At 33.5% G+C, this 12,140-nt stretch overlaps 1 protein-coding gene across 1 annotated transcript; it reads left to right on the top strand.

The window, feature by feature from the left end:
• Positions 1-1,567: 1,567 nt before the first annotated feature.
• On the top strand, positions 1,568-10,373 carry LOC107410819 (ABC transporter G family member 31). The gene is made up of 24 exons (XM_016018297.4): positions 1,568-2,060; positions 2,175-2,295; positions 2,433-2,521; positions 2,951-3,035; positions 3,532-3,694; positions 3,790-3,866; positions 3,964-4,108; positions 4,304-4,605; positions 4,687-4,968; positions 5,239-5,555; positions 5,644-5,804; positions 5,922-6,025; positions 6,116-6,275; positions 6,408-6,461; positions 6,595-6,701; positions 6,834-7,166; positions 7,250-7,540; positions 7,656-7,739; positions 8,051-8,184; positions 8,361-8,588; positions 8,861-9,032; positions 9,200-9,287; positions 9,398-9,564; positions 9,705-10,373. The coding sequence occupies exons 1-24, from the start codon at positions 1,738-1,740 to the stop codon at positions 9,969-9,971; spliced, it is 4,254 nt and encodes a 1,417-aa protein (XP_015873783.3). The 5' UTR covers positions 1,568-1,737; the 3' UTR covers positions 9,972-10,373.
• The last annotated feature ends 1,767 nt before the right edge of the window (positions 10,374-12,140 follow it).

Below are 12,140 nucleotides of genomic sequence, written 5' to 3'. Positions count from 1 at the left end.
ATTTTGAGCTGTGTGATGGGATTTAGGATTTTCTAGATTTGGGAATTATGAAATCCAGGGGTGGTGCTATAGTGTTTTACAAATTTTCTGTTTTCTACGTTGTTTGATATGCTAGAAAATATAGAAATTTGAAAGAAACTCCAATTCTCGTTGGAAGATGTTAGATAAGCTACATAATAATATGACAACCCATATTTAATTAAAGTATCATCTCTATTATGATAGCCATTACTAATGGTGATAAATATTATTTTTTTTATAATTTATAATTTATAAGTTTATTTATCTATACATGCTGATAAAAGTTATTTTTGCATATAAGTTTCAATATAAAAGTTTATTTATCTATATTTAACTTATTCTATCATACTAGTTTATAAGTAATTCAAAAAAAAAAAAAAAAACTAGTTGGCATGTAAAAAATGCTATATGTAGATGTTTAGTAAAAAATAATACTATTTTGAAGATAAATATTGAATTTGGAAGTTTTTAGATGGAGGTAAAATTTATCTAAAATAAGGACAAATTTTATATTTGAATGGAGATAAAACAAAATAAAATTGGGATGAAATGGAGATAAAACAAAATAAAATTGGGATGAAATGAAGATAATATTTATAAATAATAATAGTAGATTTGGATATTTATCTGTAATTAGTAGTAGATTTGGATAATTATCTTTAATTAGTAATTTGTATAAAATCTATAAATATTAAATAAATATAATTTATTCATATTTGGGAATTTTTTTATCAAAATGGAATTTATCTGTAAGCTTCTTTTGATATCTGTGTAAATGAAGTTCAAGCTTCATTTTTTTTACGCACCTCAAATGTTCATAAAAGTTGTCTACAAAATTTCTTTAGTTTCGTTAAGTATTTTTAATTTATTAATTTTGTTATTTTATTTTTGTCTTTTTATTTTGGAGGTGGCATATTGCTAAAGTATTTGTTATAACAGTAGCGTTAATTTGGAGGTGGAAGAGGCACACACATCCTGCAATCACGAGACTTGCTAAAATATTTGCTGCAACAGTAGCTTTACTCAATCTGTGGTTGAAAAAAAGGTTGAAAAAAAAGAAGTAAAGGATGGTTGATGGTTGGAAGGTAGCTCTCACTTATAGGAGAGCACGGTTTCTGTGTTGGTGAGAAAATGTAGGTGAAAAAATCGATAAGCGATGCTCAAATTTGATGGTAAAAATAAAATTAAAAAAGTGAAAAATGTTGATTTTTCTTTTTCTCCTTTTTAGCAAAAAGGTAAGAAAAGCACAATATTAAACAAAAAAAAAAAGAAAAAAAGAAAAAAGCACCAATCGGATAATACGACACTTGGTACTGAAACAATTACTCGATTATAAGGTTCTAGAATAATAATTAAAAAATAGAAAAAAAAAAAAATGCGAGAAGAATACAAGCCACGTGGATCGTAAGAACAGGACAAAATAAAAGAGGAAGGGCAATTTGGGCAACAAAAGATAAATTAATATTTTCAAAATTCGCGGGGAACCAACACCAAGACGAACATGATAAGCGTTCCCCTGAATAATCTGAGAGCATGCTATCAGGCATTTTGGTTCTCTCTATTGAATTCGACTATAAATACTGAATAATGCCTCTTCATCATCGAAATTTCTCTCGCTCCTTCAGGATTAAAAAGTGAGAGATACAACCCAAAAAAAGAAAAAAGAAAAATAAAGAAAATTACGAAAAGATAGCTTTAGGTAGTTAGATTTTAGCAATGGCGGCTTCTAATGGAAGCGAGTATTTTGAGCTTCAGATTGATAGAATAAATGAAGGTGGATTTGCGAGGCCTTCGAATGCCGATTCGGTTGCAGAAGACGAAGATGAGCTCATGTGGGCGGCGATTGCCAGATTGCCTTCTCAAAAGCGATCGAACTATGCTCTGTTGCGGAGAACGGCGTCGGAACAAGGTGAGACTGAGACGATCAACGTAAGGAAGCTTGACCGTCAGATTCGTGAACTTGTCGTCAAGAAAGCATTGGCTACTTCCGATCAAGATAATTACAAGTTGCTTTCGGGAATCAAAGAACGTCTTGATCGGTATACTGGATCGAGATCCGTTACTTTTCTTCTTTATGATTTTGAAATCTGATTTTGATTTTTCGAAAACAAAAGAGAAAATTACTGAACACTGGTTTTCTCTTCTAATTGAAGAGTCGGATTGGCTGTGCCGACTGTTGAAGTGCGGTACGAGAACTTGAATGTCAAGGCTAATATTCAAGTCGGTTCAAGAGCTTTGCCTACTCTGCTTAATTACACTCGTGATGCTTTTGAGGTAATTAGTTTAGCTGCTACTTTTTTTTTTTTTGTTCTCTTAATTATCTTTCTTCACGACCGAATTTGATTTTATCTTTTCTTCGTTTACAAGATTTAGAGATTGAATATTGGTGTGTTTTGTATATATGGATGCAGAGTATGTTTACTGCTTTGGGAATACTTCGACCCCAGAGACATTCTTTAACCATCTTGAACAACATCAGCGGTGCTGTGAAACCTGGAAGGTCCATATAGTTATTAATTGAAGCTGTTGTCCATGAAAGAGAAATAAAAATTTGGAACTATTTTTGTCAAATATTTGATGTGCTTTATTTCTTTGTTGTTAGTCCAACAACGCATGAATTTTGACGGTGTTAACGCTAAAATTCTCGCTAAATGGTATCGAATAATTTAAACTGAGATCATTATGTAATATGTATCTTATTTATGGTCATGGTTAATATTTTAGTCAACATCTTTTTTTTTTTTTTTTTTTTGGCTTTTTTGAAGTTGGTGATATTAAATTAAGCTGTTCAAGAAACAATGATTATCACCTCTTTTTAATAGTTTTTATGGTTACAGGAATTAATAGTTTCATTATCATGTGGCGTGTATCCATAAAATTAGTGGATATTAATTTATTGATAATATATATATCCTTGTTCTTTTTGCAGGATGACCTTGCTCTTAGGACCACCCGGCTCAGGCAAATCGTCCTTGCTTTTAGCTCTTGCAGGAAAACTTGACAAGGACTTAAAGGTTAGTAGTTGGTACGATATTCACATGCAAATCATATGTGTGTGCATGCCTCCTTTAGCTTAATTACCTAATTTGGCCATGTGTGTAATTGGCTTGGTTAAGTTTTTTCGAAACAAGTCCTAAGCAGCCTCTTACCACCAAAGTCAGTACTTGCAGCATAACTAGCTACCAAGTTTTTATTATATTTTATTCATTTTACATTAGTGTCTTTAAATGATTAATTTTAATTTATTTAAAGAAAAACCAAAATATTAAAAAGACATGGAGAATACTTGATGACTAAGCGATGGAAATATTCATATAACCTTTAACTCAAAATTAAGAAATGAACAAGAATAATTATAAATTTTGTTAGAAATTCTTCAAGATGCAAATAATAGATTTTATTTTATTTTATTTTTATTTTTTTGTTTCATCAGAAATCTGCCTGTGTGGTCTAATCCACTGGGTCTAAGAATGCACTCCTTCTTAATGCTTCTTCTTTTTCTTCTTTCAGCAAACAGGTACTATCACTTACAACGGCCACAAGCTTAACGAATTTGAAGTTAGAAGGACTTCTGCCTATATAAGCCAAACAGACAATCACATTGCAGAACTCACTGTACGAGAAACCCTAGACTTTGGAGCTAGGTTTCAAGGTGCAAGTGAAGGCTTTGCGGGTTAGTTCAACTAAATTTACAAGCTACATACAAGCAGCCCATAATTAACATTTGGAACTAATCATACTAGCATACTTGTTGCATCGATCTTATAGCACACGTGGAAGAGCTGGCTAAGTTAGAGAAGGAGAGAAACATTCGGCCAAGTCCAGAGATAGATGCGTTTATGAAGGTTTTCACCTGAACTTCATAATTTTAATCATAGAAGGAAAAACAAAATCTTAAACCTGTAAACGTGTTAATCTCCTCATATAAGTTTAACTGCACAGGCCTCATCTGTTCCTGGCAAAAGGCACAGTGTTTCAACAGATTATGTGTTGAAAGTACTCGGTCTTGATGTGTGTTCAGAGACTGTTGTCGGTAATGACATGCTTAGAGGAGTATCTGGTGGACAGAGGAAAAGGGTTACAACTGGTATATCTCTCAAGTCCCCACACCTTTAGCCCACCCTACTTTCTCTTTTGTTCTTTCTTTTTTTTCCCTTTTTTTTTTTTTTTTTTTTTTTTGGGTTTAATATTACACCCTATTTTCTCTTGTGCGATACTAAATGTGAAATTTTCATGAAACATCGTCCATTTGGCTAATTAAAGAGGAATTATTTTTCTTCAGGTGAAATGATTGTAGGTCCAAGGAAAACACTCTTTATGGATGAAATTTCTACGGGACTTGATAGCGCTACTACATTTCAAATTGTAAAATGCTTAGGAAACTTTGTTCATCAAATGGACGGAACTATTCTACTGGCTCTTCTTCAGCCGGCGCCTGAGACATTTGATTTGTTTGATGACCTTCTGCTGTTATCAGAAGGATATGTGGTGTACCAAGGTCCACGAGCAGAAGTATTGGAGTTCTTTGAGGGACTAGGATTTCGCTTACCACCACGTAAGGGTGTCGCAGATTTTCTCCAAGAGGTATTTCTCCGTAAAATAACTAACGGTTCGATGAGTTTTTTGGTGGGTTCTTTCCTTATTTTATTGTTTTAAAATTGACAGGTAACCTCCAAAAAGGACCAAGCCCAGTACTGGGCCGATCCTTCAAAACCATACAAGTACATTCCCGTACCAGAAATTGCTAAAGCCTTTAATAATTCTAGATTTGGAAAGGCTATCGAGTCCACACTTGCTACTCCATACGATAAATCTAAGTCACATCCTTCAGCTTTGGCAAAAACACAATATGCTGTTTCAACAGGGGAGCTTTTCAGAGCATGCTTTGTCAGAGAAATACTGCTGATCAAAAGGCATAGTTTTCTGTACATTTTTAGGACATGCCAGGTATCTATTTTTTCTGTCCTCTTTCTCTTTGCTTCTTCTGATACTTGGTTCTGTAATTTGAGATTTCAGATGTATGTGACTTCATAATGTACAAAAGAGAATGTCTTGCTAATATGTAGTATCAATTGTATGCACTTTTATTCCTCTCTAACAACTCACGTTTCATCATGCACAAGCTCCTAGAAAGGGCGTATCTCATATATTTGCATTCAGAAAAATACATTTCTCTGCAAAGTTCTTCTCATATTATGCAATGTCTCATATTTGCAGGTTGCATTTGTTGGGTTCGTCTGCAGCACAATGTTTCTACGAACAAGATTACACGACAGTGATGAAATAAATGGCGACCTTTATCTTGCTAGCATTTTTTTTGCACTGGTCCACATGATGTTCAATGGTTTCTCTGAGTTATCTCTCATGATATCTCGGCTCCCGGTCTTTTACAAGCAAAGAGACAGTTCATTTCATCCTGCATGGGCTTGGGCAGTTGCTAGTTGGGTTTTGCGTCTACCTTACTCTATCCTTGAAGCTGTTGTATGGTCTTGTATAGTATACTACTCAGTTGGGTTGGCCCCCAGTGCTGCTAGGTATCCTCTGTTCCTCTTGTTGGTGAAGTCTATTTATATTCATACACAATTGCTTCAGCACTCATTAAATTTCTGCGAAACGTTTCAGGTTTTTTCGTTACATGTTAGCACTCTTGTCCGTCCACCAAATGGCATTGGGTCTCTTCCGGACGATGGCAGCTGTTACACGAGATATGGTCATTGCCAATACTTTTGGATCGGCAGCACTCCTTATTGTTTTCTTGTTAGGTGGATATCTCATTCCAAAAGGTAGGCATGAAAATCTTTTACATCAGTAAGTTTATCAGCAGCGAGATTTGACTTAAAAAATAGTTTAACGAAAAGCCTATCACTCGTGATACGGATTTTTTATTGTTTATTTTCCAGCAAAAATAAAGAAGTGGTGGAGGTGGGCATATTGGGTATCACCGCTAGCTTATGGACAACGCGCACTCTCTGTCAATGAATTTATGGCCACAAGGTGGAAGAAGGTATGATCTTCTAGCTACAGGACTATTTTTTTATCTGAGTCATGTTTGTTCATATATTACATACTGGACTTGAAAATGATCATTTTGCAGCCATCTCCTCTTGTGCCGGAGATGGAGCTCGGGAAAAGCATTCTCCATAATCATAACTTACCAGCTGATGATCAATGGTATTGGATTGGAGTTATAGCTCTTCTTCTTTTTTCGTTTCTATTCAATGGCTTGGTGACTTGTTGCTTAGCCTACCTTAATCGTAAGTTTAAACGAAGTTTTTGTTATTTGTTATGTTTTTTTGGAATTTGACCTGCCCAAAATGTTGGCTTTCTTAATATATTTTTTTTCAATCAGTGATCTCTTCTAAATGTTATTCCTATTTTCTTCACAGCAATTAGAAAAAACCAGGCAGTAGTTTTAGATGACGGCCAAGAGGAGGAGACTGGTAAGAATGGTGGTCATTCATGTTTAAAAATTTTATAAATAAGATATATATTTCAACCAGCTAACACCTCCAGATGGTTTTTTTACTTCATATATTACGGATATCTTTGACATGAACTAACATGATACTGCAGTGACCAAACCTGCCGGAGAGGAGAGCAAAAAGAAAGGAATGATTCTTCCTTTTGAACCATTAACAATGACTTTCCACAATCTTAACTACTTCGTTGACATGCCAAAGGTGTATTTCCTTTCTTTGAATTTTTGTTTGTGTTAATTCATGATAAACTAGTTATATTGGTCCATCAGGTAAACGTTTGAGGAGATTACTTACGTAACTGCTGATGTGAACTAACATTATGGAGATTGTCAGGAAATGACCAAAAAAGGTATACCGGAAGCGAGGTTACAGCTCTTGTCCAACGTGAGTGGAGTATTTTCACCAGGTGTTCTCACTGCTTTAGTTGGGGCTAGTGGGGCTGGGAAGACTACTTTGATGGACGTCCTCGCTGGGAGGAAAACTGGTGGCTACATAGAAGGGGATATTAGAATATCTGGCCATCCCAAAGAGCAACGCACTTTTGCAAGAATATCAGGATACGTTGAGCAAAATGACATACACTCTCCACAAGTGACAGTGCTAGAGTCTCTCTTGTTTTCTTCAGCTCTACGCCTTCCAAAGGATGCTAGCGTGGAGAAAAAACGAGTAAGCAGCTGCATAAGGCTCCAACTTGTGCGAATAATTTCACTTTATTTTTCAAATAATTTAACTATTCTGCAATATTGCAGGAGTTCGTTCAACAAGTAATGAACTTAGTAGAGCTTGATTCTCTAAAGGACGCTTTGGTTGGTATGCCTGGTACTTCAGGGTTATCAACAGAACAAAGAAAACGTTTAACAATAGCAGTCGAGCTTGTTGCAAATCCTTCTATAATTTTTATGGATGAACCAACATCTGGGCTTGACGCAAGAGCAGCAGCAATTGTAATGCGGGCTGTTCGTAATACTGTTGATACAGGAAGAACTGTTGTTTGCACTATTCATCAGCCAAGCATTGACATATTTGAGGCATTTGATGAGGTTTGTTGTTTTCTACTGCCAATTGGAAAATGAGTTTGATAACTGAATCTTTTTCCTTTTTTGGCTAATCAAATCCATCTGTATGTTTACTCTGATTAATTTGGTGTGACTACAGCTTCTTCTTATGAAACGAGGTGGCCGAGTTATATATGGAGGAAAGCTAGGTGTACACTCACAGATAATGATCGACTATTTTCAGGTGATGTTGCATTAAAATCAAATTACATTGTTTGTTCTTCACTGAACCAAATAAGAATAATACTAAAATTATAACCTTAGCACAATTAGCACCAATTTGATGGCCGACTATTTAAGTACTTTGACGGAAGTTGTCAAATATATATATATATATATCATGTTTCATTTACTAACTTGCTTTCACTTTTTTGCGGGAACGTTCGGTGTTAAATGCCTTTTACAAATTTTTTTTTTTGGAGTTCAAGAGGTTATATGATGATGATTAATCAAACAATTTTGTATGTTGTCCTCATGTTTCTTTTTCCTGTTCAGAGTATTAAAGGAATCACTCCTATTACGGATGGGTACAATCCAGCAACATGGATGCTTGAGGTCACTACATCTGCTGCTGAAGAAAAACTTGGTGTAGACTTTGCAGATATATACAGAAATTCTGACCAATTCAAGTATGCTAATTTCTTGTTTCATAAGTTCTGTGAGCAAGAATTTTGCTAGCTAATATATTTCTTCTTTTTTGTTATTGTTTCTTTCTCTATTGGTGAAAGATGCTCGAATTCTTTTGGTACTAATACGATTTAATAATTTTATTTATTTATTTATTTATTTTACATCTTTGCTTTAGGGGGGTGGAAGAAAATATCAAGCGGTTCAGCACACCAGCTCCTGGCTCACAACCATTACAGTTCCCTACGACTTACTCACAAGACCAGCTTACTCAATTCTACCAATGCTTATGGAAGCAAAATCTTGTATATTGGAGAAGTCCACCGTACAATGCCATGAGAATAGTTTTTACTATTATGAGCGCAGTAATTTTAGGATCAATATTCTGGGACATTGGTCAGAAGAGGTATTTCTCGTTCTCTCTTGTTTTTAGTTCTACTGTTGTGTATTTGAAACTCAGAATCATTTTTAGTCTCCTGCTATCACTCCTTCCAAACTATTTTGGGTTGTAATTCTGGTAAAATTTCTCCTTCAAACAGTTTCCTTCAAAGAATGATAAAAACAATTGAAATTCTTAGTCTTGGTGAAGGCAAATATTTTGGCATTTTATCAGAACCTTTAGAAGTTATTGATGTGTGCAAAACATATTAGAACAGTAATAAATAAATGCTTTTGCAGGCACACAACTGGAGACTTGTTCATGGTGATGGGAGCTCTTTATGCATCGTGCTTGTTTCTTGGTGTCAACAATGCTTCTTCAGTACAACCGGTTGTATCAATTGAGAGGACGGTTTTTTATCGAGAGAGAGCAGCTGGAATGTACTCTCCACTTTCTTATGCAGGAGCTCAGGTAAGTGCGCAATATATATATATATATATATACAGGAGCTCAGGTAAGTGCCATATATATATATATATATATATATATTCTAGTTAAAGTGTAACTTTAATTAGTAGATTACCTTCTAGGAAAAATTCTAGCATAAATTATGAATATGCTAATTGCTTTTTCAACAGGGTCTCGTGGAAATTCCGTACATTATTTTGCAGACGTTGATATATGGTTTAATCACTTATCTCATGATCAATTTTGAAAAAGATCTTGGTAAGATTTTGAATAATTTACAAGCTTTTTAATTATACCATCTTAAATTAATAAATAAAATTCTTACTAATTTCTAACTTTTTTTTTTTTTTTTCTCCCCTGTTTTACAGGAAAATTCCTACTCTACATGCTGATCATGTTCCTCACGTTTACCTACTTTACCTTCTATGGCATGATGGCTGTTGGTCTTACACCTTCTCAGCACATGGCAGCTGTTGTCTCTTCTGCATTTTACTCTTTATGGAATCTCCTTGCCGGTTTCCTTGTCCCAAAACCAGTAAGTATTATTTTTTCTTATAGTTGGGGAAAATAAAAAAATAAAAAGAAAATTTGCCTAATTTTGTACCTCCATTATTTCCTACACCTATAGAAAGAAAAGGTCATTTACTTGATGCATGTATACCTTGTTGGCCTCAGAAAATTCCCGGTTGGTGGGTGTGGTTTTACTACATCTGTCCTGTTGGATGGACACTTAAAGGAGTGATTAGCTCTCAGCTTGGTGATTTAGAAGACCAAATTGTGGGACCTGGATTTAAGGGTACTATTAAACACTACTTGGATGAACATCTGGGATTTAGTTCTGGAGCTGTAACTTCTTCAATTGCAGCACTTCTTGCCTTTAATGTCCTCTTCTTTGGTGTCTTTGCTGCCTCTGTCAAGGTCCTCAATTTCCAAAAGAGATAAAATAAACCCTAACTAATTAATGGCTGCTCATCATTATTCATGGACAGTCCCATCATTCTTACAAAATCTTTAATATCATGAGAAAGACACAGAAGATATGGAAACTCAGCTCCGCAGGATAATTTAGCCCTTGTCAGGTGTTTTAATCTCGTATTCTCAACAATTGGCAAACATTAACAATTTTTCGCTACACAAACTCATCTTCTTTTTTTCTTTTTCTTTATTTATTTATTTATTTTTTTAACTGTTACCCATTGGTTGGATGTGTTGTTAGTACCATTTGTTTTTAATTTTTTTCTTTGCAATAGTTCTTCAATAAAGATATTCTAGGCAGAGATGTAATAATGTATAACATAAGAAATTAAGAGAGTTGTTATGATCAATAATGCAAATTTTTGATAATTTTTTTTATTAATAACAATTTATTTACTAGCATCTAATTCTTGTATTCAGGAACTTGGTTATATATATATATATATATATTTCTATGCTCCACTTGTCAAAACAAAATATATACATATATATATATATATATGTATTAATATCATGTTTTTTGAAAAAAATGTATACAGTTGATATTGTCGTAATGTTGTTAGACTTTTGGATTTGGCCCACAAAAATAACCAGGCCCAATTACGAAAAGGCCCACTGGCTTGGAACATCCCCTAGCCTAGTCCACGGGCTAGGAATTAGTTCATCTGAAGCCCACTACAAAATGATTGATCGGCATTCGGCAGACCATTCCTCATTCCTCTGTGCCAGCGCACAGAGGGAGTTCCATGCAAAATGCCTGGTTAGCATGTACCGAAATATTTGGACAAACGCAAGAGATACAAGGTTCCAAAAAAAAAAAAACATTTGAGGCCAAGTATAAAAGGAGCGCAACTTGACCAACCCCCGCACGCCATATTTTTCTCCTAAAAAGAAAAAAAAAAAAAAAAAATTCCATCCCAAATTTTTCCATATCTGAGTTAATCGGCGGAGGAATCTTATTAGCCAACCATTCGGTGCGCTTGAAATGAAACCTTGTTTGTAGGTCTATTGTGGCAATTAAGCAGAGAAAAAGTGGAAACACGGGCGGGAGGGATGGTGGCAAGTATTCATGCGTTAACAATTGTTACCCTCCTAAATTGAGTTTATTCCTTTTTAGACCAATTTCAATTTTGTAAGCTATGGACGAGTTTTTTACCCCCCAAAAAAAAAAAAAAAAAAAAGCTAGGCATGAGTTTAGTAGATGAAAAATTATTCAATAAATTGTGTATCGACTTGGAACATGATGTGGTACACTCATCTAATAAGAATATGCCATATTTTAAAATTTTGGAATAAATATCACTATAGTTCATTTTATTTTTCTGTTTTTTCATTATTACATTTCTATTATGAAAAATATCATTTCACTTTTGTTTCAACATAACATTATTTTTTAAAAAACTTTTAAAAATAAAGTTAGAATATAACTTATAAATCTTCATTTAATTATATTCTTTGATCTATTTTTAAAAATAAAAGAATAATGAAAATAATATGACCAAACTCATAATTAATTTTTTCTTTTAAAAAAAATTTTTCAAATATATTAAATGTTGATAAATTTAACTTTTGAAGTTGTGTTTGAGGCAATTATAATTATTATATATAATTTGTTACTTTTATCTTTTTTTTTAAAAGAAATTGACTAGAGGGATCAATATTTTAAGGATTTAGTAATTTTAAAAGGAGTATGTTTATGTGTTTGTGCGTGTGTGTTTTTTTTTTTTAAGTTATTATAAATTTTTTTAAAAAAAAGTATAGAAGTGAAAAAAAAAAAAAGTCAAAAGGAGGGTAAATGGATCAAATTTTACCTTTATTAGCAAGAATTTTAAAAAATGGTATTATATTAAAATAAAAGTCATTTCTGAAAAGACTATACTAATTATTTTCATAATAAAAATGTAATATTTAAGAAACAATATATTAAAAAGTGCTATAACGATATTTATTCAAAATTTTACATATCATGTTAATATCCAATGGAGCAAGAATAAGAGAATTTAAACCGTTACCCTTTCAATTTTCCACTTTCATATATTTTTCCATTTAACAAAATTGATAAGGGAAGTTTCATTGATTATCCCATTAAAGAGCCTAATTAATATTTTAAAATAATTAAATAAACAATCCTCCAAG

Source organism: Ziziphus jujuba, chromosome 10 (genome assembly GCF_031755915.1).
Source record: "Ziziphus jujuba cultivar Dongzao chromosome 10, ASM3175591v1".
Taxonomy (NCBI): Eukaryota; Viridiplantae; Streptophyta; class Magnoliopsida; order Rosales; family Rhamnaceae; genus Ziziphus; species Ziziphus jujuba.
This window is presented reverse-complemented; position numbering and strand designations above follow the sequence as displayed.

Excerpts from the sequence above, each read along its gene's own strand:
- LOC107410819 (XM_016018297.4), top strand. The coding sequence starts at position 1,738 with ATGGCGGCTTCTAATGGAAGCGAGTATTTTGAGCTTCAGATTGATAGA. Across the intron at positions 3,867-3,963 it reads AGATAGATGCGTTTATGAAG|GCCTCATCTGTTCCTGGCAA; the intron begins GTTTTCACCTGA and ends TTAACTGCACAG. Across the intron at positions 8,589-8,860 it reads TGGGACATTGGTCAGAAGAG|GCACACAACTGGAGACTTGT; the intron begins GTATTTCTCGTT and ends ATGCTTTTGCAG.